Here is a 27,345-nt window from a genome sequence, read left to right as displayed (position 1 = left end):
GACCCCCCCGGCTTCCGACTGTCAGGGGTCAGAGGGCGGCGGGACACCTCCACCCATCCATCAGCATCAGCAGCTGTTTACAGCCTCAGAGCTGCAGATGTGGGTGGAAGAACGCAGCTAACCAGCAAAGCAACACGTGTGCAGCTCCCCCCTCCCCCACACACACACACACACAATCGGAGCCACACCGAACAGGAAGTCTCTCTAATAACGCCATCAGACATCAAACGCCCCTGAATGGAAATCTACCTTCGCCTCCATCTGGTCCTGGCGTCTCCTCCCAGACTCCGTCCATCATCGTGTCGCCCCCTCCCCCCGCCCTGAGTATACAGTCTGATGTTCGGCGCCACAGAGTGAACAAATGGAGAGCATTAACGTGAGCGTGATTGTGTTTACGGCCTCAGACCGCACAGAGAAACGCTCCGTGTACATGTGAATGCGGCCTCATCATCATCATCATCATCTGTATTAACAGGTTTATCCATCATCGATATCTGACTGAGCTCATCATGTAGGTCAGCATCAGCAGATGAAATCCTGACTCCTTCATCTGATGACATCATCAGCTAGCTGACCTGCCGCGGGGCTAACTTCCAGCTAGCAGGTTGGTCGTCATCCTCGCTATATGAACCTATAACACGGAGGAGCAGGAGGAAACGTCCTGCGTCCAATCACAGGAGAGCTTAGAAGGACCCTCAGATAAACTTATTGCACTTCCTGTCCTTCAGCACAGGATGCAGCAGCTCCTTCAAACACATTTTATCCACATGAAGCTGCTTTGGCTCCAAAGGCTCCGCCCTCCAACGCTCAGAGCAACAATCGGGGAGCGTTTGCTTCTGACTGCCTCCGACAGCAGACTCACTTCGTACTGAGCTGACACTTTGAGTCTTTTCAGAGCAAAGAAGGCGGGACCAGCCCGGCTTGTTTTTCTCTGTGAGGGTGGAGGCGTGTGCAGATGCAGATCTGGGGTCAGCGTTCGTTAGGGAACCTTTTGTGATCAGAGGCGCTCCGTCACCGGCGGGGCTCTGGGGCTTTGCTCAAAAAGAAAGGCCTCTGTGCGGGAAGGCCGCCTCACCCTGCAGTGAAAACATCATCCATTACCTCTGTGACAGGCTCTCCGGGGGCCCCGGGGCCCCGCCCTCTGCAGGGGTCGCCTTTACTGACCTCTCACCCCCCGCCCGCCTCGAGCACACCCAGAAACGGTGCCGCATGTGTCCACATGCATCACACGGCGTCCTTTCTTCCCTGACAGCGTGAATGATAAAGCGATGAGAAGAACGGGGTCACGTTGGGGCCAAAAACATGGCCGCAGCCACACACTCGCAGACCGCCGTGTAAAACCCAGAGTGGAGCTCAGGCCTGTCCGTCTGTTAGTGACATCACAGCAGCCACGTTACTGGTCACATGATGTCATCGAGAAACAGCACAAACACAAAATGTGTTTACTGAGAACGACACGAGACTCGTAGGATTGATGTAACGTGACAGCGCTGACGTGGACGACCATCATCAACCTGAAGAACGTCTGTTTGTCTCCTGTGATGATGATGATGATGATGATGATATGGCTGCTGCAGCCGTCATGCTGAGTGTTGGACAGAGTTTGGCAGACGTGCTGGGATGTAAAAAAACTCCAATCACAGATCAACACTTTGTTTTTCTCCCAGAAGCACCGAAGCATCAATAATTGATTTTATTTATTCCAGAATGAAGATTTCATCTGTCAGGATCACACACACACACACACACACACACACACACACACACACACACACACACACAGACATGTTGTCTGTGTGTGTGTGTGTGTGTGTGTGAATATTTACACACATGTATAAACATGTAAACATTTATTTATTTAACATTACCATAAATATTTATGTGAGCCGTGTGAACACTCACAGTGTCCGTCAGGCCCTGAGTGCTGCCCCTCAGCTGGCTTCCACAGGTTGTCCAATCAGAATCCACCCCTGCAGTCTCAGCAGCAGTGCAGTTCAGAGGAAGAAGCTTCTTGATGAAGATGAGGAATAGAGATGAGTGGTTGTTAGCTACATTTCTTTTGCACAGTTACAGAGTCGTGTTGGCGTTGTGTTAATAATTGGGCTGACTCCGCCCTCTGACAGGGGCGACTGTGGTTTCAGAGCTGCGATGAGCTCCGTCTGTCTGTAAACAGCCCGGGGTCTCTGCTCTCCTTTATCTCATCCAGTTTGTGATGAAACCTTCCCCGGAGACACGTTAGCAGCCTTCCCCTGGAGAACGCCGCTCAAACGTGACGAAACGGCGTGCTGATTGTGGCCAGTTAGATGCTGTTTAGGACAATTACCTGCTATCAGATCACAGAGCTTTGGCAGGAGGACGGGACGTTTCCCTGCTCGCCACATGAAGGGAGGAGGTGGTGAAACCTTAAATGGGTTTTTAGTCAAAGCAGGAGGTGCTGAAAGAAACCTGCCAGCTTCTCCTGTCTGCCGTCACAGGACGAGCCTTCCAGCCTCTCGCAGCTCCCTCAGAGACATTTTTAATACCACCATAAATTTATTCACCTTTAAACAAAACCTTGATTAGAGCCCAGAGAGACGGCCTGGCTGAGAGGGAGTCCTGCAGAGTCCTGACTCTGCTACAAACCTGCCTGTCACTCAGTCGGCCTCCTCTCTGGATGAAAGTCCAGCTTTACGTCAGTGACAGTGTGGGGCTCCATCTCAGTATGAGTCTGACCTGGAACTGAGCGTGCTGTCCACGTTGGCCTGCACATCTGGGTGTCTGCAGACTGGACCGAGGGTGGTGTTAGCTCAGTGTGGAGGTGCTGCTCTGTGGGGCCGGGCGGCGGCCTGCCGGGCGGCGGCCTGCCGTGGACGACCGGCAGCAGCTGGTTTCAGTCAGCGCACCAACAAACTCAAGACATTATTTATTGTTCATGGCGCTGCTGAACGTCGTTAACATGAACTTTACATGAACTCCCACACACCCACCCCTGACCCCCACCCGAACCCCCAGTGCTTTATTTAAAGTGCTTTTTTCCACAAATGCTGCTTTGAGACATTTGGCACGAAGTGAGCTGCAGACAGCCGGGACGCCGTAACGTCTCAAAGATACATTTTTCACTCACAGCATAGAGAACAAAAGAAATATTAAAACTGAAAAAACACTTCATATGTCACCGTCCGCAGCATGCAGCCGCAGGTTAGAGAAACACACACTTTACATAACAGTCACTGAATCTTCAGAGGATTCAGAATCTGCAGGCTCAAACACCGGCCGGCCGTCTCAGGGATTATTTTCTGTCATGTTTATAAGTTTATCTGCAGACGTCATGTGTTTAAATCCAGATGATCAGCTGTGATCAGAGCGTTCGCTCAAATGAAACAGTGACTGTTAAACTGCAAACGTACACGGCAGTTACACCACCACGTCACCGGTGTTTTAGTAAAAATGACACACCTACACAGTGTGTGTGTGTGTGTGTGTGTGTGTGTGCTGATTAGGCACACATTAACAGGAGTCCCAGGATGCTTCCTTCTCTAATTGGCTCACTGCTTCCTTTGTTATTTGCAGCACCCGTACCCGTCGGAGGAGCAGAAGAAGCAGCTGGCCCAGGACACCGGCCTCACCATCCTGCAGGTCAACAACTGGTGAGTCACCAAGCAGTCGCAGGTATTTATGGGAAGGCCGACCGTCGGCCCCACCCCCACGCCGAGCCTAATGAGCAGGGTGCGGGTGAATTCCTGCGGGGTTTCTTCGTCTCCACTCTCAGGAGGACGGAGGTGCTTAGTTAGAGAGCTAATTGGAGCTCTGAGGTGGAGACCTGAGGGATGCTCTGCTGGGAGTGTGTGTCACCTGCACCTCACCTGTGCTAATGTTGCCAGTAGAGTGAATAAATGTCCGTATCCATGTCTGACTGTAGTCAGACTGTGTCGAGGAGGCAAACACAGGAGGCTAGGAGAAGGAAGCAAGGAGAGGAGAAGAAAGTGAAGTGCACGGCCGTGAGGTCAAACTGCCTCCGGTCCCGTTACCATGGCAACAGTTTAACATTTTTCAGCAGAACGACTCGTTAATGACTTCAGAATCTGACACAGCGAGCGCGAAAGCTTCAGTTTAATAAAAGAACGTCTTCTCACCGGGCTTCAGCGATCCTCGCGTCAAAAACAGGAAGTCGAAAATATCCGATTACTGTAGAAAAACAAAACTATCCCCCACCACCTCCGCCTGTGTCGCCATCCCTCCAGTCAGAGAGGCCACGCCCCACACAAGCGAGTTATGTACACGTCCTCGCCCCGCACAGGGTGTGAGTCTGTGGGGCTGGCTCACTGCTGCCTCTGCTGGTCGTCAGAGGAACTGCAGGCTTTCATTTTTCAGCCTGTCAGGTCGGCGTGTGTATTCATGTTTTATGAAACAAAAGATAGAAAGAGGGTCTTTTCTCTGATTCGCTGCCTATCACTGTGACATCTCACCGCTCGCCGCCTCACTGATCCAGGAACCTCGTACGTCCTCTGGGAGAACACACCATGGCGAGGTTGGGCACGCTCAGACCGATCACGTCTGTTTTGTTTGGCAGCTTGTTGCCTAGCTTCACGTGTCACTCGTTTGTCTGCTGACGTGGCGACTAACTCGTGAACTTGTGACACGAACACTGCGGCGAACGTGAACACCCCGACTGGGCGCACTTCCCGCCTGTTTTGCATGTGTTTGTTATGAAAAGCCTGTGAGTGATGGCGGGGATTAAGGTCGCCACTTCCTGGGCCGCTGTGATTGGACGGTTTGTGAAAGCGTCCGACATCAAGGTGAATTCATTCGCTCGATGATTCGTGTGAACGAGAGGAGGGAGTTTATTATTCAGACATGAGACGACACGTTAAACTCTGTGTGTGTGTGTGTGCGTGTGTGTGTGCGTGCGTGTGTGTGTGCGTGTGTGTGTAAGTGTGTGTGGGGGGGGGGGTGCAGTTGGTGTAAATGGCATTTTCATGGCAAACAGCTGGACTGGTTTATTTAAACACGCCTGTGGTGGAGAGTGAGGGGGTGCTGACCTGAGAATGACTCTCTAAGTGGGCGGAGCTTCTACATGTTTTACAAGCAGGCGGATGGGGAGTGTGTGTGTGATTAATAGATCTGCTTTGTTTAAACACTGACTGTACAGAGCGGCCCGAGCCCGCCCCTCCCCGCCGGGTCGTGGGGGGTCAGGAGGCCGATCGTCCTTTGAAGCTACGCCTGAAGTTTTCATTATTTCAGAGAAATCAGGTTCTGGTCGCGTTGTTTTTCTCTGGCCTTAAATGTGTTGGAGGCAAGAAACAAAATGGCGGCCTAGTGCTGCAGAGGGATCGTGACCACGGCCTCGCACGCGGTCCCAGATGTAGGACTTTCAGTCGTCCCGGCAGGTCGGTTCTGGAGGTCTGAGGAGGAGGCTCCGCTCTGTGACTCCGGGTGTTTCCTGTTACTGTCTGAGACTTGGAAACGGTTCCTCAGAGGTTTTTGAGTGTGCCGGTTCCAGCGGTGACACCTTTGCGGTGATGGGGCTCGCGGTTCCTGTGATGCCCTTTGGCGGGTAGGTTTAGTGGGAGCATACATCTTCTCTGCAGTGGACCTCTGCAGAGCAACCATTTGACCTCGATAAGAGGCCGACCACACCATTGGACCATTAAACGCTGGGACTTTCCCTCCTGGGTCGTCGCTCTGTGCTGGGGTCGGGTTTTCAGCACATTTTTGTCCCTCCATTCTTTCCTGCCTCCCTCCTGATGGATGATTTTTCCCTGTAGGATTCAGTAAGCTGGGATAAGGGGCTAACGGGCTGATGGCAGAGAGTTACTGAGAGCTTTACTCTGACTCACCTCATGACCATCTCACCCTTCCTCCTCCCCCCCGTACCTTTTTCAGTCCCCCGGAGGTCAGCTGTGGCCTTTGTTTTTCTGAAAAGAACCCCCCCCACCCTCCTGTTGAAATGGTCCTTTCCCCACCCGGGGCTCAGTATGTAGGAGGACATAAATCAAGTAGGAAACCATAGAGCTTTCACTTGAGGCCGGGGGGGGGGGGGGCTACATAGGTCTTTAAGTTGAGGAAGGCCAGAATGGGGGGGGGGGTGACTAATGGGAGTAACTGGCGAGGTCACAGGAGGTGCCGGGTCGGAGGTCACGCATAGCAGGATGATGGCTTTAGAAGCGTATTTAGGAGACGTGGCCAGTGCTCACCAACGGCTTCCCATTGGTTAATCTCCAGGAAGTGATCTGATTGATTTGTGCTGATCATGTTAAACATCTAACAGTTTCTGTTCTGCCATTAAAAAAATGTCCAAACTGGATTTTAGACATTTATTTAGTAGTAGGTCAGATGGACCTGAGTTCCAATAAGCTGATTCTGTAACACGCCTGCATCAGGGCGCTCTCCTACACCAAGGCCTCGATGTTTGCGTAAATGACGGTAAAATTTAAACCAGTGAGCTGAACGAGTTTCCAGTGAAGCCAGTTTGAGCTGCTCGGTGTTTAAACTGAACCTGAAGCAATTTATTATTAATGAATAAAATCAAAGATTTCTCCAGAATAACTGTGAATGCTGTTGGTGACCTGAGGTGGCTGCCACGTGGCCAGACCTCCAACCAAAGTGTACCTAATGAACTGGTCCAAAGTGGGTTAGCGAGGAAACGTCAGAGGTAACGCTAGCTTCGGTAACGGGGTCGACACCACGCAGTAAAGCTATGCAGCAGCTCGTTCTCTCCTGTTTGAACGAGTTTATTGTCGTTCTTAAAAAACAAACTGTTGACTTTTTTTCTTTGACTTTCAGGTTCATCAACGCGAGGCGGCGGATTGTTCAGCCCATGATCGATCAATCCAACAGAGCAGGTGAGGTCTCACAGGTGTATTAGCGGCTGACGAAACCGGACGATGTTGGAGCTCAGCGGCTGATTTATGGCAAATAATCTGGAACGTTTCCATAAAATCAGAAACTCCTCTAGTATCCGTGCTCCTCCAGCGTGTCTGCACGAGTTTTCCAAACGCCCGGCTGGGACCGAAACGCCAGTGTTCATGGGAACTCGGTCCGAATGTAAGGCGAGCTGAAAAAGCGGCGTCTCGCTCGGTTCCTCGGAGCGTTGGAGCGAGTGGAGAGGCTTAAACTCTGAATAGCTTCTAAACCCTGGCGGGATTAGCTCCAGACAAAGACGCTAATCGCTTTGACTGACCACTCCATTCAACGTTTGAAGCAGGGATTAAAACAAATAGGAGCCCCGGCTAAAGTGGAGCTAAAATCCTGTTAGCCTTTTGGCCCTTGAACTTTCTTAGCATTAACCCCGCGGCTGACTTCCTCACAAAGGTTTGGAAACGCCGCTGAAAGACGGCGGTGAGAAACAGCTTCAGGGAACGAGGCCGATTCCACCACGAGGAACCAAACCTCTCCGTTCATGTCCAACCGATGGCCCCCACCACCGCGAGAACATCACAGCTGCTTTAACAGATGTGACGTTATTCCAAAGGTATTCGAACACGTAATGCAGTGATGTGATGTTATATTTCTTTTACGTTTTGCTTCTTTTCCTGCTGTGTTTTCATAACACAGCACGCGTGAAAACAGCCGATCGTTTGATATTTGGAAGCAGTCGTTTTCTATCGATTCGTGTTTTTACCCAACAGCAGAGTGAGGGAGGCTTTCATGTGAAGCCAGCTTTTATTAGAAGCAGGCGCTAACCTCCGATTCCCATCGCTCTAATTGGAGCGCAACGCAGGAGCTAACGCAGCTGGCCTCAGACAGATGAACTGAGGGGTGGCACTCGGAATCACTTAAAGGAGGATTATTTTGGACTGTGAATCATGCACAGTTACTCTGCACAGACTGTAAGTGTCAGAAAAAAACTAAACAAGAAGCTGGGCGGGAAAAAGATCACGGATGGACCTGATTGGTGTGGATCTGAACACGCCTTTGTGTGTGGCTGTAACATGGAGGCTGTGGCGGTGTCAGTGCAGGCCGGCCGACGGCCTCGGGTCCCGACTCCATGCGTCCTCCACCATTAAAACGAGCTGTCGTCTCTCTCCCCAGTGAGCCAAGCACCGCCGTATGGCCCAGATGGCCAGCCAATGGGAAGCTTCACGGTGGACGGTCAGACGCCCATGGGAATCAGACCGCCTGGTAAACACACACACACACACACACACACACACAGCTTATGCTGCTGTGGGCTCGATTGTGTTTCATTATTGCAGAATCTGCACATTGAAATCAAAGTTTAGATTTAACACAGAGAGGACGGCTTATTGTGAACTGAGCTTCATGCAAAGCTACAGTCCAGGACACGCTGCAGAGATCACAGTCGTGGCTGATTTCATAGTTTTATTTCCAGAGGAGCTGAAGGAAGGGGGCAGTGCTTTCATCTGTGTGTGTGTGTGTGTGTGTGTGTGTGTGTGTGTGTGTGTGTGTGTGTGTGTGTGACAGGTCCGATGGGTGGTGTAGGGATGGGGATGGGCGTGGAGGGACAGTGGCACTACATGTAGCACCACCGCCTGCACCCTGCAGCCAGAGGAGCCGCCCGGCGTAGCAGGAAACCACCGTGAGTGACGCCACACAGAGCCAGCACTTCCTGCATTCTCTTCAAATTAAAGGCGTTCTAGTATTTTCAGTGGACCCTTTGCTGCTTAAAAGGGCTTTTAATTTGAAAGAGATCTTTAGACTTTCTTGTAATCTGGCTGTTTGAAGTGAATCTGCTGCTATAAAGACGTGACAGAAACGCCCGCGGCCTCTGCACTGGTGGCACTCAGCCAATGTCAGTATGTCGCGCACTTTGGATTGATCCTGAACGGCTCCAACAGCCTGAGCTTCAGCACCTCCTCACTAATTAAAACCAGTTCCCTCTGATTTAAAGGTCAATGAATCCTCTGAGAGCCGCTCCACGTTCAGTCTAATGAACTGATCGTTAGTGAGAGGCACGCTCATCTCTTTATTTGATTACACAGAGTCCAATTACTCTGTAAGCAGTTTTTATTATTAAGGAGGAGGAGGAGGAGGGAGGGAGGGAGGGAGGGTGAAGTCAGTGGAGACGGCAGGTCGACGAGTTTTTCTTCTCAGCTTTTACTGAACGATGCTCTCTCTCTCTCTCTCACACTCTCTCTCTCTCTCACACACACTCTCACACACACACACTCTCTCTCACTCCCTCTCTCTCTCTCTCACACACTCTCTCACACACACACACTCTCTCTCACTCCCTCTCTCTCTCTCTCACACACTCTCTCACACACACACACTCTCTCTCACTCCCTCTCTCTCTCTCTCACACACTCTCTCACACACACACAGGTTCCTGAGGCTACGTCGGGCCTTCCTCCTGATCTCGACCCTCTGTGTTTCCTCTGCAGGACTCTGATCAGGTCTGCAGACCTCCATAGCGTGGAGCGGGACCCCACGCCTCTTCACCCCCGCCCATCAGCTCTCCGCCCTGTGGGCGTGGCCTGATGAGGAAACACCTGAGCTTGCCTCTGTTCTCGGCGGGCCTTCTCAGAGCGCTCCACGGACTAAAAAGAGAAACGTGAGGACAGACGGCGATCGTAAAGGCAAAGACGAACGCCGTCCACCGCGCGTTTCTGGATTTGATCACTTCCTGTGATGTAACCGCCCAGAACGGACAGATCTGCAGCTTGCTAATGGACTCCTGAAGCCATTTGCTCTGCAGACAGAGCGAACCTGTGACGTGGACGGACAGTTTTGGACCGTAGACCCCCTCAGACCTCCCACTCCGTAAATAAAACTGATTCTGTGGATTTCTGAGTCTGATTTTTGACTCTTGCTGCGTTTGGTGCTTCACTGAAATAAAACGTCAGCACTTCAGTTTATTGTTCAGCTCAGCTGTGACACGTTTCTATCCAAGAGTTAAAAAATCCACTCTGGAAAAAAACTTAAGTAAAAAAATAAATAAAGTGAGAATGAGACTTCTTTTAAGGTTGAATTAAAACTTATTTTGAACTGCGGGCATCATTCAGCTCCCGTGGATCAGGTAAACAGTGCAAAGATGTTTAACTGCACATTTAATCCTGAAATATGATCATGTGATTCCTGCTGTTACGGGTTCAAAATATTGGGGATGGATACATGATTCTAATGTAATGATAAAATAACAGTAAAATATCTCTTCTCACTGCAGCACATCTGGTTGTCTGCATGATGAAGGAGGCTTGTTTAAAAATGTGTGAGTGTGTAAAAGACCGCCTGTAAACAACAACAACAACAACAACATGGAACATACATTTCAACAGTTGATGGTCAAAATCAGGAACTCTCATTTAGTCCTGTGTTATTGGATCGCTCGGGTGTCGCGAGGAGTTTTTATTGGCAGGAAAACAGATTAAAGTCCGAACTTTCTGCCTTCGTCCGACGCCTCAGTGAGCCTTATGTTTCACACCCCTGCCATAACACAGACAGTCCCACCGTGTGCTCTGCGACCCCCTGGTGGGCTGTGATGGTACTGCAGGTGAACCCCATCACTCATTTACAATAAATGAATTTAAATTAAATTGAGTTAAAATTCTTAATTTTCCTTAATTTAAGTGGAAAGAAACAGAATTTCAAATTTATGCTTTTGTGATGTTTGTTCATGTTGTAGCATAAACACATCAGCTGCTCCACATTTAGCCTGAATCACACAGACTCACTGGGATTGGCTCCAGAATCAAAACACTCAAATATTTTTGACTTTATTGATATTTTAACTGGAACTAGTGACACAAAGGCAGCGGGTTTAAAACAGACTGACTTCCTGCTATTCTTCATCTCTGTCCTGTTTGGTTTTTAATGCTGAACTCGTTCTTTAATGATCCAAATGCATCACAGCGAGACGTCCACAACAAGCTCCAATCAGCCCGATTTATGACTTCATTCAAGTTTCATTCACTATAAAGTTATAAGTTATGTTTCGGAGGAGCATCACACAGTTTCTGTCTTTAAACTGGTCTCAGACCAGCCTTCAGTGTCCCGACTCTACTGCGTCATTTTGGCTCCACGTTTCTCTTTAAACTCGATTTTTAAGTCAAAACGCTCCAGAAATAAAAATTCATCATGTTTACAGCTCATGCAGATATTTGAAAGATTAGCTGTGCAGGTGAGCCCCGCCCTTCACCCTACGACAGCTGGGATAGGCTCCACCCCTCTGTGACCTCGTAGAAGTGCTTCTGACCTCGATTAAACGTGAAGTCTGTGCTGTTTGGTTTCTGTGCACAGAGCTTGGGTTGATCTGTTGGTGTCCCAGAGGTGGAGCCTTTCCTTGGCTGCAGTCACAGTGTGAAGCTCCGAGTCTTGCTAAATTCTTCCTTCGTGTCTTGTTTGCGGGTGTCGGAAGGGAAGCTCAGCTCAGTCATTGCGTTCGAATCGACGCTCCGGGGGGTTCAGCGGCGATGCCTTCAGCAGGCCTGATGGGAAAGATCGGCCCGTCTGCCATGGAGAGATTTGTCCCCCTCAGAGGATCTGCTGTCCCAGTCCTCTGGGAGTTTTCTACATGCACCTCATTTCAAAGGCAGCAGACACAAAAAACAAAATCATTAATCTACTTTGGATCCTCAGCGGAGGTTTGATTTCAGATGACTTGTGACTGACAGGCTCCATGGCACGCCCATGTTTGACTGCCCTCTTTAGGGGATTGTGGAAACTGCCTTCATCTCTGCTTTTAAAGAGAAATGAATGATTAGTTGGCAGCTGTCGAGCGTCCGTCTGAGGATCCAGACTCGCTGTCAGATGCACAAAGAAGAGCCGGGACACGACGAGCTGACGGCTGCTAGGAGCACAGCTGGTGACAACGGCGAGGGTTTTATTGTTTACCGGTGACATTTCCCACAGACGAAGAAGACAGTGAAGGCATCATGTCAGATGTGTGACAATGTTCAGAAAGTTCAGAGTTCACGTTCGTGGTGACGGCCAGAGTCAGCAGGGAGATGGTGAGTAACAGGTCATGTGACCACAGGCCACAGCGTCAAAGCTGCAGTTCCTCTGATGTCCAGCAGAGGCAGCAGTGAGCACAAATAAACATGTTTGCAACCTGCATATTATGGGCGTGGCCTCTTTGACAGGTGAATGGTGATACAGATGGCTGCGCTAGCTTCACCTGAGCTGGACCTCTGGGCCGTGTTTGTGCTGTTGGAGCCTTTTAATGACATCATGTGACCAATAATATAGCTGCCATGAGGTCACTGTACTAACAGACCGTCCAAGAAGGCGGAGCTCCGGGATTGGTGTAGACTTAGACTGTAGGATTCTGATTGGATATTACTGATTGGCCAGTATCTGTGTGTGTGGATGATAACCAAGCTTCCTGGCATTAACTGCGTCAACCTTTGGTCCAAATATGGTCACCAAAGACTGACGTCACAGCTACCGCCATTGTTTATATACAGTTTATGGTTCTGGTATGCTCCACTATGAGCACACAAACATAAATATGTCGTGTGCTCAGATGGGGACGAACCGGCGTACTAACGAGGTTCCTCCAAACACAACCGCTCCTAATTCAGGCGTCAGTCCGAGGAGACGTGAATCTTCCTCCCTCAGCAGCCTCCCCCACCCTAAAACCCTCCCCCCTCCCTCCAGCTTCCTCTGAGCGAGCCGACCTCACAGTTGGATAATTTATTGCCTTTAATTAAGCGGCTGCTTCAGGAAGGATGAAATGCGTTCCTCTGTGTTTGGGGCAAAAGGGGGAAGGTATTCAGTGTCTCGCAGAGGAACCAGAAACTCATGGATCATGGTTACTGTGAGAAGTGGGGAGGGAGGGGTCGGTTTACCCCGGCTGGACAGGAAGTCGCTTATTAGAGACAATCGACCATTCACCTGAGAGCGTGCGTTTAGAGTTAGAGCACACATCCTGCAGTCTGTGAGGTCAAAGGTCACTGACACAGCTGAAAATACTCATTATAAAAAGTAACTAAAAGTTCTGCTGATTAACTCATCACAGTCTGCTGTCAGGAGACAGTGAGGAGGAACTCAGAACAAAAAGCGCTCAGATCCACCTGTGCTGAGGTTCTGCTCTGTGGTCTGTTACATTCAGGGATGAGCAGGAAGCGGGTGAGGATTTGGGGGCGGGGCTACACAGTGATGGACAAGTTATGTATGGGTGTGGCGGATCCACCTGCTTTTCACGTCAGCCGGAGGTCGCTGGGACTCGGGTGATGTCATCTTTTCGGACCCACCCCGACACAGCTGGATGACATCAGCGACCACAGTCGAGCTCGAGTTTTCACCTTTAATACCGAGATGTTCACGCTGAGGGAAAGCCGCCATCTTTGATGAACCTTTAGGTTTATTTCCAGGTTTTATTTCCCCCTCGTGTCTCCTTCTTGAGCCTGCTGGAACTTTATGGGCCAACTTTAAATTTTTTAGCTTAACTGGAGCGAAACAGGACGTTTCCCAAAGCGCTTCATTAAACTGTCGTTTCCCAAAACAAGAATCATGTTGTTTCTCGCAGTGACTGGAGGGAAGCCGAAGGAGAGGACTCGATGCTCTTCACTGTCAGACCCACAGTCCTCTGCTTCTCACTGTGTGGGCAGAACAGGACGACGTTTGGACCGACACCACAGCGACGGCGCCGTCTCCAACTTCTTGTATTTCAGTCTTTGATGGAGGTAATGAAAGTTCGACTGAACTCTTCAATCAGCGCGTCCCGTCTGTTCCACTAGTCCCACGGGTCGATTTCCATTCATGTTTCCCCGTGACCTCACGTAGCTCCTCTGGTCTGAGAGCGCAGCAGATGGAGGATGTGGTGGCGTCGGGTTTTCATGTCCTGACTCAGGTCAGCCAGTTACAGCCAAGGCAGAACGAGCTCAGGGCTTCCCACAGGTCCGTCCAACATTCCCTGTTTCTGGAACAGCGCCGGATGTTTGGCATGAGGACTTTGGCTCAAAGGAGGCTTCAAGAGAGGGTCAGCCGGCGAGGAAAGAAGCCTCGTTGCTTGGTTTTGTGTTCAGTTGGAGCTCGCTGAACTGGAACCACGGCACATGCTCAGACTCTGCTCTCAGGAAGTCTCGGCTCGGCCTCTCTGCAGCTGGCTCTCAGGGACCGAGAGTCCAGGACTCTGCACTGCTTCATGGTCTCGTGGCTTAGAGCAGCTTTTTAGTCCACGGAGGGCGTGCTCATCGCTCAGGTGGTCCCTGTTATCTCCACCAGGACCGCCTGTCCTCTGACCACCAGGTATGAAGGATGTGTTTACTGTGGAACAATGCATCAGACCACGAGCGGTACACGCAAATGTCGAAATGAAACAGGAAACATAAAGACGCAGAAACGGGAGATATAACTAAGGAACAGAGGACACGACGGCCTGGAGAGACATGGAACAAAACACGGAAACAGGAAGGGGACACGAGACCTCGACAAGACAACACGGAGACAGAAACATGACTAAAACCCTGCAAACATCATCCCTGTCACAACATCTTACAAACACTGGGAACCATTTACCTGCTGAGGGCTCAGGTGACTGTCTCATATGAACATCTGTCTCAGCATCTGGATGCAGACAGGAGGGACCACATCAGAATAAAAACCCGTCCTCGTCCACCAGAGCATCTCCTACAGAGAAACTTTCAGCACACTCGGAAACCCACAGAACCCGACCTCTGACCTCTGTCGGGTTAGTCACAGGTGCTTGGTGCATGTTTAATATGTGACATGTTTGAATCGGTTCTATTACTGTGATGGGAGGGGCCACGATACAGAACCAAATCCAAAGTTTTTCCTGCCTGTTTCTGGAAGCTTTTTATTTAAAGACAGAGCGGGGGCTTCATCAGAAACCCCTCTGCTGTGACCTTTGACCTGGAACAAATGTCTGCTCCTCCTGGACTCTGTCTGACACCAGCCTGTGGGCCGGATGCCACAGCGGGCCCTCTGTGGCCGACATCTTGGATGGCGTTGAGGTGTGATGGAGCCGCTCTACGTAGCGCTTACAGACGTTAGTTAAAGCGTAACCAGGGTCGTGTGCACTCTTTAAAGTGAGTGCTGAAGAGGTAACATGGCAGCGTGGGGGGGGGTTGGAGGACAAGAGACTGCCAAAAACGAGTCCAGCTCACATCGGAGGAGCGGTTCATCCTGTCTGCGGCGCTGGTCCGGTTCTGTTGGGTTTTACATGAATCCCGCCCGCTGAGCTGCATCTGTCTGCAGTCGCTTTGATATTTTGGTGCCAGTTTTCAAAGGAAAGTATGAAGAAATCTTTTTCTTATTGTTGGGAAGAACACAAAGTTCCACCCTCCCCCTGGGAATGTCTGAAATCTCGTCTTCTGTTTGCATGGACACATCAGACAGGAAATGCCAAATCCATATTCATAAATCCACACCCTGAACTCTGAGGGTACAGGCGGCGACCGGCGGGCCCTGCAGCAGGTTTGTGCCTGCAGCTGAGAGCTGCTGGACGTGTTAAAGAAGCACCAGGTTCTCTGAGCGTCGGCCTGCCGACCTTCAGCTCGCAGACCTGTGAGCTTTGAATCAGTCTGTCCAAAGATTATCACTGAATCATCAGTTATTATTAACCTCTGGCTCTCTTCAGGAAATGTCCTGCACTCTTCTGCTGATCGAGCTGAGCCGTTTATTCTGGTCTCTGAACCGTTAGAATGAACAGTCTTTGCGTCAAAGCCTCAAACACGTTTGATCCAAAACGAGCAGGAAGCTTGCTGAGTCCGTTTTTTTTTAACATGAGAGTTTTATGGTCTGCAGATCTCTCACAGAGTTTTAAAGCAAAGCCGCAGCTCCTCTTTTCTCTGAGGTCTTCGTCAGGATCGAGCTCACTGTGACCCTGCAGAACATTTCCTCACAGCTGCACGCCGCCTCAGGTCAGAGCTGACACTGCAGGCCTGGGCCGGGGGGCATCGGTCCAAGCAGACAGTGATCGATGGCTGAGATTAGAGAGCAGCATATCTGGCAGTGCCCTCTGAAAGCCCCTCCGGCGGCCCGGCTCACGTTTCAAAGCGCCGGCTCAGGCCAGAGAGCCTTTGAGGGCACGCTGATGGTAAAAGCAGGTAGAGCGCTGCTTCCTGCCGGCCTCAGCTCATTGAAACGCAGTGTTTTCTTTGCAGCAGCAGGGTTTTCTAATCACACACATGAAATATGGCGTGTATGTGAGTGTGGCTGCGGGCCAGGCGGAGGGCGAGCCGCCGCTCGGGTTTCACCTCCGTCTACAGCTGCCGAGCTGGAAACAGCCTCAGACTCAGTGTGCTCTTTTTACACGCTTCACCCAAAAATAATCCCTGATGGAGACATTTTAGCTTTGAAGGTGACCCCTTGGACTCAGCACAGCAGCTTTGCACGAGTCACCGTTCAGAAATAATCCTCGTTAGTGTGATTAACTTCGTCATGCTGAGCATGTGTCCCTGCAGACGGAGTAGCAGCAACTCAGTGTTCGTGTTCCCTGTAACAATGAACTTTGTGCGCCGGAGGCCTAGTGCTCACCTTAAGCTCCTGCACCACGCCAGCTCGTCCCGCTCCGGTTGGGGTTCCACTTTTCTGGATGTGCGAGGTGTTTCCTGTGTTTCATGTCTCCTGCTGTGATCAGAAACCTGACACCCATAACTTCACACATAACAGCCTGAGTTATTACTAAAGTTGTACCATTCACAATCTCTAAGCTACGTTTGGCCATTACACGAGCCCTGAACCTTTCACCACCAGAGAGCGACGTTTTACACGCCGCTGAGTTGAAATTCTTTTCATATTTCTGTCGTCCCCTCGTTTCCTCAGCAGCACTTTCCTCTTCTCATCCTAACTTAGAGCGTCTCCTTAACTTTGAGCTGTCTGGTTGAATGAGGCTTGCGGAGACTGGTTACACCATCTTGTGGTAAAAAGTGGTACTGCATGAAAGTACAGCCCAGCCCTGTTCGCCTTCTGATTTGGCTGATATCGCTCCAACATGTTTGTTCACAGTCTGCTGAGGTTTTAATTTTTGACTCTTTGAAACTGTTTTTAAACTCAGGATTTAAAATGTTTATCTTTATATTCACCTTCATTCATTCATTTAATTACTTTTTAAATGAAATCCCATTTATAAAATGTTTCTGTGCATGCTTCGCCATACTCAAACAGAAGCAGACCCCAATGGTGGAGGTGGAGGATCCATCAGTGCTGCTGGAACAAACCTCCACCCTCCTCTGCCGTGACTCCCAGCTGCTCCGTGTGTAGGTAGGTGGGTTTTATGCAGAGTCTGAATTCTGATTCATCACAGAGAGCAGCATAGCAGGGGGTGATGCACTAATTCTTCCGCTGGGGAATCCGAGGAGGAGAAGGAGGAGAGCTGCAACTGCAGACGAAAACACACACAAGTCTATCTAACTCTGATTTAATGAAGATGTACGGCTCCTTTGCCTGTCTGAGAGAGGGGCCCTCTGCACCTGAACACCCGGCACTGGTGTGCGGTGGTGTTGGAGTAATAAAGGCCGTAAAACGTGCAGTGATGCGATGGTTCATCTCACCTCTGCTGCTTTAGAGCTGATTCAGAAACATGAGCGTCACTTAATCTCTCATTTCCAGACTTCTGATTTCAGAGCTGTTCGAGGCAGGAATAAAGAAAAAACTAACTGCCTGCACGTCTTCATCGCAGGTGAATGGTGACGTCATTCAACGAGTCCAGGTTCATGCAGGGTCAAATTTCAACGTGTTATTATATCATATAACCCAAAAATAAAAGATACATCTACAAAAGTCTAAAGTCACTCTTTCATGTTTTTACTTTAATAAGGGATAAAATGTAGCATTAATTCAAATATACGTATAACTCTGCTACTCAAATTAAAATCTGAATATTTAAAAAAGTTTTAAAATACTACTTAAGCCTATCTATGTAAAAATGTAAAAAATTAAAAAACAAAACAAACATAAAATAAAAGTAAACACCGGAGTGACCCGTTTCCGCATTGCATTGTTGCTCTTGAACGCACCACCGCAGGGAACTCTGGGAAGGAGAAAAGATGGCGGGACGTTCAAAAGTTCGGCGGAGCGTCCGAATTTACAGCCTGAGAAAGTGAAGCTCAAAGAGCCATCCGGCGACACGAACCGTGGCTGCCCCGGCTCTCACCCGGAGCTCGGCCGCTGGCCATGAGTGGGGGCCGGCCTAAGCTCGGCCCTTTGGCCGCTCTGATGGGCACCCCGCTGGAGGAGCAACAGGCGGCTAAACCGAGAGCAAACCGCCTGAGCAGGAGCTCCAGACAGAGGCTGGGATCTGAGCAGGACTCCCCGATGAGCCAGCGGGCAGGTGAGCAGCACCTTTCTGTGCCTTTAGTGTCGGTTTAGCTCCTCGAAGCCGTTTTCTGTGACCGAACAACCGCTCTCCTGTTTGGACAGCGCGACACGCCAAACTACATTCAAATATCTTCAGATTTAAGGTTTTCTGAAACATTTCACTAAAAATCGTTTTCTCATTCGTGACAAAACGTGTGTACAGCCCGGAGAGCTCACACTCTGCAGTTTGGCTTGGAACAAGTTCCTCAGCCTGCAGCTGTGTGGCTAAAAACCAAACTAATATAGTTTTTACTTAACCAACCTCTGTCTAAACATTTGTGTTAGATATGGTTATTACATTGACCTGCAGTTTTCTAAAAACACATTAAAAGCTTTGTCTGCAGGCACACACAGTGAAACCCCACCATCACACTAACAGACAGCTAACGGTCCCCTCACAGTGTCAGTATCCATCACTGCCCCTTGGACCAGGTTAACAGACGCTACTTTAAACTTAAAATGTGAGATGTTTACAAAGCTGACAGAAATGATTTTCTTCCTTTGGTCCAGAGTTTAAGACCCCCACCAGAATCCCCAGGTTCAGACCAGCAGGAAGGGTCTGCGGCGAGTCTCCGCACAACGACTCCGACTTTCAGCAGGACATCATCTGGGACGCCACCTCCCCTTCGCCAAACAGACGCGGTAACGTGGAGTCAAATTTGCTGCGCTTGTCTGTGTTTAATGCACTTTGTTCCACGCTGAAGGCGTGTGTGCACCTGCCTGTGATTCTCTCGTTGTCTGCAGGTAAAAGAGGAAAAACGCGCCCAGCCGGAGCCGTGAGCATCTCGGAGATTGTCAGCAGGATCGCTCCGAAGGTCAGAAACCCCAAAAACAAACGCACCAGGCACAGATCGCAGCAAAAAGCATCTTGCTGTTAAAGCTAATGATCGACTATACTGATTCTGCAGCACGGCAGACCCAAGGATGCGGACCCGACGTTACAGCAGTGGATCGGAGACAGCGCCTCCATCCCCTGCACACCAGACGTTCAGCCGCCCAAACCCAAGAAGAAGTCCCCGAGGTGGGTTCAGCTCAGGAGACTGGCGGGAACGAGCCTCAGATGGCAAGCTCTACACCGCCGATGTAGACTCGGTGTGCCAAAAGAGGAATTACATCTGTTTTTATTCTTTACTGAAAGTAGAAAATCAAAGAGAGACTTTTTTCCCCAAGGTTCAAAACTTCCAGCAACTAAAGTGAAAGAACGTCACATGAGACAAAATTAAAGACAAACGTAATGAGAAAAAATAAAAAATAAGTTAATTTAATGTTTGTAATAATAATCTGCAGGCTTCCTTAAGTTGGCCAGTCAAAAGAAGGGCCTTAGAGAGACAGTAGCTGAAAGAGACGGTTTCAGACAAAGGAGGATTATTTTGAATGGTGGGTCATGCAAAGCTTCTCCAGACTCAAAGCGGGAAATGAAATTTAGCAGGAAGTGTTAAAATGATTTGGCTGCAGGTGACATCATCTCCCAGTTTAATCAGAGAAGGTGTGAACTGCATCATAACACAGAACCAAACAGGAAACGGTGCTTTACTAACACTGCAGCTGTTTCTGCCTCGTGGGTCGATCATGCTCACGGCCCGAGACTACTGGACACGGCCGCTACAGATGGAGCCGTGCTCGGATCAGATTAGATTATTGACAGTGATCATTAACCTCACAAATACTACAACAGGCTTATTTACAGAGGTCCTCGATAACAGCAGAGGTTCAGGTGCACAGGTGTGAGGAGCTCTGACGTTGGTCTAACACGTCCATCGCAGCACATTTACTGCATGTGTGTCTGGTTCCGACTCTCGCTGTTCTCTCGGTGAGCTGACGTTTCGTTCTGTTGCAGACCGAACGCCGTCGACGACCTGCTGAAGCTCGCCAAGCAGTTTGACTGCAACATGTTTCGTCAGGATGAGGAGGCGGCGGAGGACATGCACCAGCAGAGCCTGGAGCTCCTGTCCGAGGACATCCTGAATTTCGAGAACGGCGTTGAGATTGAAGTTTCTCCCTCAGTTCCTGGAAGCCGTCTGCCTGCTGCGAGCGTTGTGGCGGCGATGGGCGTGCAGCTTCTTCCAGATCAACGCACGGACGACGATCTGGATTTCCTCTTTGATGGGCCGACTCAGTACATGAGCGGGAACCTGAGCCAGGCCTCCTCAGCTCAGTCACAGGTTGAACCTCCCAGAGAGGCTTCTTGGAAACCGTCCGCCTCGTCACACGGCCCCACTTCAGCTGTTTCCACGCCGCACGGCAACGGTACATCAGCTGGCAACGACTTCGAGGACGACTGGGGAGACGACAACCTGCTAAACGACTCTTTGGTGTTAGAGATGACGCAAAATCCTCTGAAGTTCGCTTCTCCAAAGTTCTGCTCGACCCAGACACCTGCCGGCCAGGCGAGTTATCAGAGGGGAGCTCCGGCTGCTGCCGGTGTCGCTGTTGGGCTCGGCCAATCGGCGGCACCCAAAGCGGAAAAGGAAAACATCAGGCCGAGAGCGACTTTCCTCCTGGAGCCTAATCCTGCTTTCTCTGTGGAAAGGATCCAGAACGCACACCGGCAGGTGGGCTACAGCTCGTATCCCGCCGGTAGAGACTCTGACCAGAGCGAGTCTTCATCCTGGCGTGCCCGGGAGACCAGTAAGTCCAACCCGGTGAAGCCGGATCTGCAGAAACCACCGTCTGACCAAAAAAGGACTTCTGCGGGGATCTGCCGGTCTGTGGTGTCACAGACCACAAACGCTCCAAACTTCCCACAGAAAGCTGGAGTTTCCTCCCACAGCGAGCCGCCCGCTGATGCCGACTTCCTGAATGATGACCTGGACGCTTTCTTCCTGTCAGAGCCGGTCTGGGACGACCCAGCAGATGATGAGCTGCTGTGTGAAATGTGTGAGGACCTGGAGCGCCAGATCCTGGGTGTGGCTGAAAAACAGGCTCCTTTGATTGGTCAGATTCCCAGCCAGAGCGCAGCTCTGCGGCTGACCGGCAGAACCGGACAAGACGACAGGATCCGGCAGCCGGCAGCTCCTCCCTCCACAGGTACGGGCAGAGCAGCCGGCAGCTCATTGGCCGGTGGTTCTGCCTCCAGCGTCACCGTAAAGGTGAACGAGACTCTGAGGTTCACGGGGAAAAAAATGGCATCAGTATTCACGGTCGAGTCGGCGTGTCTGCAGGAGAGCAGCAGGGTCCAGGGGGTTGCCGCGCCGCAGAGAGCGCCGCAGCAACATGCCACCAAAGACCAATTCACCTTCAAGAGGCCGACCGACCCGGTGTCCATGGCAACCAACAACGGTAAGAGCACAATCAGTTGAGGTGAAGTGAGCTGTGTGTTTGTACTAGAGATGGCACGATACCACTTTTTTATGTCCGATACCGATATCATAAATTTGGATATCTGCCGATACCGATATGAATCCGATATAGTGTGTTTTAATCAATAAAACTGTTTTTTAATATCTTGCTGCATTTTGTATAAGTTCATACTCAAGTTTAAATAAACAACAACACTAAAGCTATTCTGTTATACCTGTATGTAAAAAATACACTGCAGCCAAAATATTTCATAGTTCAGCAACACTGATCAATCTAATAAACTTAAACCTGCTCCATCCTCCCTATTCTGGTATTTTAAAGAGTACTTAGCAGAAATATTAAGCAACCTAACTAATAGGGTTGCAAACTCCCAGCAAAAAAAATAGGAACCCCCACCCTCCACCTCATGATGCTTAATCGACGTAATCAACTTTAATTTGATGCAGTGTGAAAAAAAATGCACAGAAATAAATTATTTTTCAAGAATAATTAAATAGATTCAACATCTTTCTTCAACAGAATTGCAGACTGCACAGATGGTACCTTCCCAAAGGAAAAAGTACTATAGCTTACTAGGGTATATTAGACTTAACAGTTACTATATACAGTAATGGACTTCTATATATTTTACATCAGATTAAAACTTTGGGTGTAAGATTCAGATAATTATTTATTAAAAGCTAGGCATTTTAAATGAGAATAAGAAAGAAAAGTATGTCTTTGTGCCCCTTTTTCCTGTTAATGCCCTATCGGCCCCCTGGCTACACTTTGCTAGATCCGCCCCTGCACAGTTACCAGCCGTCAGCTACGTGAAAAGGATCCTGGTGTAGAAAGTAATATTAAATACATTCTAACAACAGCTTATCAAGCTTAAACGTGCTGCTGTTGTTCAGCCGCTGGTTTCCTCTTTCTGGTGCAAAGTGGGCCAAAAACAAAGAAGAGAGACGGACTCGACAGAAAAGCCGATCAGCTGATCATTGATCAGTTTCACGATTGAAGTAGCAGCAGGAGAGAGAGAGAGAGAGAGAGGCAGTCGCTCCATATATCGGTTGTTAAGCTTAACGTGGGAACGCTTTACAAACATTCAGAGATGAACTTACACACTTGCTTTACTTCTCTCTGGGATAACTTCCTGGAGATGAAATGCTGGTTTGGTAGTGAGGCTACAAATACACACAGCCGCTCTATCACGTGATGCACACTGCTCTGAGTGCTACGGTTATGAGCCGAGTTACGCTGTGTCGCAAGTTTTTTGAGGTGCTTTTTTGATATTTAATGGATCGGATTACATTTTTTATTTCTCGCCGATATCCGATCCAGTAATTTAGATCAGTATTGGACCGATACCGATACGTAATATCGGATCGGTCCATCTCTAATTTGTACGTGTGAAGTGGTTCTGTGGTTTCGGTGCTGTTTGCGTGACTCTGACCGATTTCTCGCTTTCTGCAGTTCGGGGGAAATGTTCGGCCGCGGAGATCGAGCGGAAGAAGCAGCAGGCGATGGAGAGGAGACGGCAGCGGCTGCAGGCCGCTCAGAACCTCCGAGATGTGACGTGACCGACCCGCGGGGCTGGGCGGCGGGTCGCCTGCCCGAGGATGAAAGCTGGCGGACACGTGGGCAGCTGCGCTCTGATTGGTCCGCTGAAGTGTGACTGATGGTCTTCTGTTTTGGCCTGTAGCTGATGTCACTGCTGTGTGTTTTTAATCGTTTCTGTATTTTTGGTTCACAGTAAAATATCTGATGAACTTTGGCGTCCTCTCTGTAAAACTAAAGGCTTTAAAAGCATGTAGGTTATCTGCACGCCAGTGCCTGAGGCTCGCGCTGCATCACAGCCCTGCCGGGCTTCTCTCGCTCGCCGTGTTTTTACCTGCGCAGGAAAACATCGTGTGGACGATCGTTATCACAGACTCGGAGAGAAGATTCCACCTGCGCTGAAAACTGAAAACATCCGGCTCATTCCTACCTGCTGAACTCGAAGTCGGACTCACACCTGTAAACGCACCAGTGTGAGCAGGTGATGCTCAGGTGGAGGCCCGAGACTCAGCTTCCTCCTCCACCTCTCTGAATGCTAACAGATGAACAGCCAGCAGTAGATGTATGAAACATTAAAGTGTCAGCAGGAAGTGACACGCGAGGGGAAGTACAGCTGTCTGGGGTCGGGATAACGAGGCCCGGGAAGCTGACCGGGTCACAGAGAGTCTTAAAACCCTGGAAATTCAGTTCCGTCGACTTCAGCTTTTAACATTTGTTCACATTTTATTGAAACACTGAAACATCTTTCCTTCGCAGACGGACTGACGTGTCGTGTACGCGCTGCAGGTTTGACCTACAGATTAAACTGGAGTCCATTTTTAATGTTCCTGTTTCTGTGTGAGCTCTGGTCTGTTCTCAGCTTCATATCAAACGATATTCAGATCGAAAACTGTACAAGTGCAAAATAATAAAAAATAAAATAAATTGAAATGAGCAAAGCTGCTCTTCTTTTAAAGATGAATGGATGTGATAAATGTTTCAGAACAATATCAATGAACTGAATCTGTGTTTCTTCCATCACTGATCGATTAATTGATTATAATTATGAAGTAATTAAACACTTCATGGGTAGTTTGTAGAACGTTTATGGACCCTGCTGGGTTTTTAATATGATTAGAAGTTATTAATGAATTCAGTGAAATTAAAAGCTTTTATTTTGGTAGGCGCTGCAGTCCCCAGAATAAACTTCCTCCTGCTGAAACGTTGGAGTCCGACTCGCTCAGCGTTAAACTGAAACCTGCTCCATGCAGCGGTTTAGCTCGTGTCTGACTCTGGGAAATGATGAACAAGCGTGACGTGAAGAGGGACGAAGCTCCTCCAGGTTTCCTGTTTGTGAGCATTACATTTCCTTGTACGACAGCTCACCTCCTCCTCTCCCAGCATCCACCTCTGTCACTCCAACCCTTCACTACATCCATGAACCTCCCCTGAGCCCTTCCTCCTCTTCCGTCTGCAGCTCCATCACACAGCGGGCCTCACCTCCATCTTTAAACCTTCCCTTTTACTCTTGTTTTCCTTCTGTCACACTTGTCTCCACCCTCTCTGCGGTCAGCCCGTGCGCTCGGGCTCGTCGGGTCTCTTCATTACCGGCGTGGCAGCTGTCTGATGGAGCTGATACCGTCCGGCAGGTAAGCTGAACCTTGTTATCAGCAGACAGGTGTGTAACTGTAGTCGTGCAAATCGCAGGCTTACAGACCTGTAATCTGCCTCGCTGCAGTCACATGACCTTTGCTCTCACTACTCTGTAAGGGGAGCTGACCACAGGCTGTGCTGGACATGTACAAAGTTTAATTATAAAGACTTTCCATATGAAAGGTGTCCGGCTGTGTCAGCGCTCTGTTTAAACTGCACAGTTAGAATGGCTCATCTCGCCCGTGGTCTTCTTCGGCCCGCTCATTGGACAGAGCGGGTTTTACCTGCTGATGGCTGGATCTGCACACAGTGATCAGTCTGATGAGAGCCCTTTCCCTACCAGGAAGAGCTCTCCCTTAAAGACTTCGGGGCAGACGTAGTAACACTGGGAGCAAACTGCAGAGCTATCTGGTCTGGGAACACCCCACTCCCTCCAGGAGGAGCTGGAAAAGCTGTCGATTCTCACTTTGGTGTTTCCCAAAGTTTAGTGTGGATGCAGAGCTGCCACGTGACGCTCCGGACTCCTACAATGACATACAGCGGATCCTCTTCCCGCTGCAGCCGACACAGACCTGCAGGTGAAATAAAGTTACCTGAGAATGACTCTGAACTCTGGGTGACCCGCTCCTCCTCTCCCCCGCCTCTCTCCATTAATTATTCCCATTGAGTCAGAGAGGATGGAGACAGGTGAGAGGAGCTCCAGGCTGATAAAGAGCAGGGCAGGTTTCACTTTAAAGACGCTTCCTGGTGTCAAACAAACAAGTACTGCGTCACTAAAACCGTCGAACAGCAGCAAAGTCTCTGAGACTGAGTGAATACAGTCAGCTGATTCAGCTTGGCTCTTTGTGAAACAGGACTTAGATCTTTAACACAGCTCACTTTTATTTACACGGTGCTTTACAATAAAAACGAGAGAAAACAGAAGGTTCACACCTGAGCTCACAGTGACACTGCAGACTGTCCTCATAATCCCTGTGATTTATCAGCAGACTATTGGCCGAACTATCAATATCGACATACGATGGTGGCTTCATGGATCGTTGGGAAACCTCTGGTCTCGTTAGGAGCAGCAGCTTCCATCACAGTTTGGATGGAGCTGCTCTCATTTCTAGAAACCTGACTGAACCTTTTAAACCCCCCAAACGACGAAGCAGAGATGAGTGCAGATGTGCAGGTTCTTACACACATGTCGACTGCTTCCTGATAATGAAATCTAACAGTGGGCGTTATGTGATGTGATCATAATAAACCGTCTTTAACTGAAGATTTGAAGAGATTTCATATAATCGCTGAACACAGACACACACTTTGGTTTGTGGAGGAGAGGCATGAAGTCTCGAGGTCTTCATCACAAAAATCTGCATCATGCGCTGTTTGAAAGGTACAAAGTCCAAAGAGCTGCTAATTATCACAAACATGCAAAATTCATATTTGAATTTCACCTTTAAAATGAGAAAAAGAAAAAAGAAGTGTTGCTAGACCGTCTGGTGCATAAATGCCGACATGATAACATCATAATATAATGATCATCATACGTATGTCCCTGTGTCCACGAGGGGACCAGTCCTGACGCATCTTTATGGTGTACACAAATGTTTTATACAAATCTCACAGTCGTTTATATTTTGTTACAGAGATCAAACAGTTTGTGTATCAGGCTGTAAACATGTTGATTCTTTAACATGGCAGTCTATGGGGGCTGACTCACTGCTGCCTCTGCTGGACGTCAGAAGAACTGCTTTATTTTTTAGCTCAGATTGGTGGGCGTGGCTTTACTTTGGTTCCACCTACACAGTAGTAACCAGTCTAACAACAACACTGTTGTGAAGGAAAGAAGGCTCAGGGTTTAAATAATCAGCATCATGGGCTCATCCGATCAGAATGAGAATAAGCAGTCATCTAATCATTCACAGGGTTCTCCTTTTATTCTCAACTCAATAAAGCAAAGAAGGAAAGACACACATGGACTGCCAATGCTGAAAGAAAACAGAGATTTAAGTTACTCATTACCTTAAACACCACATAAAATAAAAACCCAAACAGAACCTTACCTCTGCTGCCGCCCCGTGTGGGAGTGAAGAAAGAGTGAGCCAAAAGTGAATGCAGTCCTTATATACTGTGTGACAGGTGAGTGCAATTAAGGCCAAGCACCACACCCAATTAAAGGTGAGAGAACTAAACAAGGTGCACCTGGTGAAGTGAGTGGGTGTGCTGAGATGTGCTAAAAGGTGGGTCTTTTCAACAAACACATATGTTGACACTTCCTTTCTGTCTTGTGAAGAACAAAAGCTCATTTCAGTGAACTTTGACACGTTGACATAAAGAAGCTGATTCTGCTCATCTGCACGATTGTCCAGACGAACAGAATCAGCTTCTTAAGCTTCCTCAGCTGGATGATTGAGCACCATGGAGACGCTGGCTGTGTCCCGTGTCAGTCTGATCTTCATTCTATCAGAAACAGTTATCACAGCTCGTACATTTTCTTTTTACACATATATGTAAGCATTGAGCCAAATGTAATAATGCCAACATATTAAACGAACAATATTTGTCTCTTATATATAATACATCTGTATATACACTGTCAGAGATACTTGTCTTTGGGTGAAGATTTAAGGTGATAGGAAATATAAATAACTGCAACTTGCATTTTTGACCCAGAGTTCAAGCTCATAT

The 27,345-nt window shown here is 49.1% G+C and overlaps 2 protein-coding genes across 3 annotated transcripts in view; both read left to right on the top strand.

Moving 5' to 3' along the window:
• Positions 1-9,725, top strand: part of meis1a (Meis homeobox 1 a) — a 22,950-nt gene extending 13,225 nt beyond the window's left edge. Inside the window, exons 9-13 of one of the 2 annotated variants that reach the window (XM_039613645.1) lie at positions 3,550-3,626; positions 6,763-6,821; positions 8,011-8,100; positions 8,404-8,518; positions 9,265-9,725. In XM_039613645.1, coding sequence (XP_039469579.1) covers positions 3,550-3,626; positions 6,763-6,821; positions 8,011-8,100; positions 8,404-8,462 — 285 coding nt within the window. In that variant the 3' untranslated portion in view covers positions 8,463-8,518; positions 9,265-9,725. The remainder of the gene's footprint in view (positions 1-3,549; positions 3,627-6,762; positions 6,822-8,010; positions 8,101-8,403; positions 8,519-9,264) is intronic. The other variant, XM_031739453.2, reaches the window with a different exon arrangement.
• An 8,146-nt stretch (positions 9,726-17,871) lies between these two features.
• etaa1a (ETAA1 activator of ATR kinase a) lies at positions 17,872-24,026 on the top strand. The gene is made up of 6 exons (XM_031739422.2): positions 17,872-18,175; positions 18,712-18,843; positions 18,946-19,016; positions 19,110-19,222; positions 20,039-21,480; positions 22,954-24,026. Exons 1-6 carry the CDS (start codon positions 18,019-18,021, stop codon positions 23,058-23,060), a joined length of 2,022 nt encoding a protein of 673 aa, XP_031595282.1. The 5' UTR covers positions 17,872-18,018; the 3' UTR covers positions 23,061-24,026.
• The last annotated feature ends 3,319 nt before the right edge of the window (positions 24,027-27,345 follow it).

Source organism: Oreochromis aureus, linkage group 6 (assembly GCF_013358895.1).
Source record: "Oreochromis aureus strain Israel breed Guangdong linkage group 6, ZZ_aureus, whole genome shotgun sequence".
In the NCBI taxonomy this organism is placed as follows: domain Eukaryota; kingdom Metazoa; phylum Chordata; class Actinopteri; order Cichliformes; family Cichlidae; genus Oreochromis; species Oreochromis aureus.
This window is presented reverse-complemented; position numbering and strand designations above follow the sequence as displayed.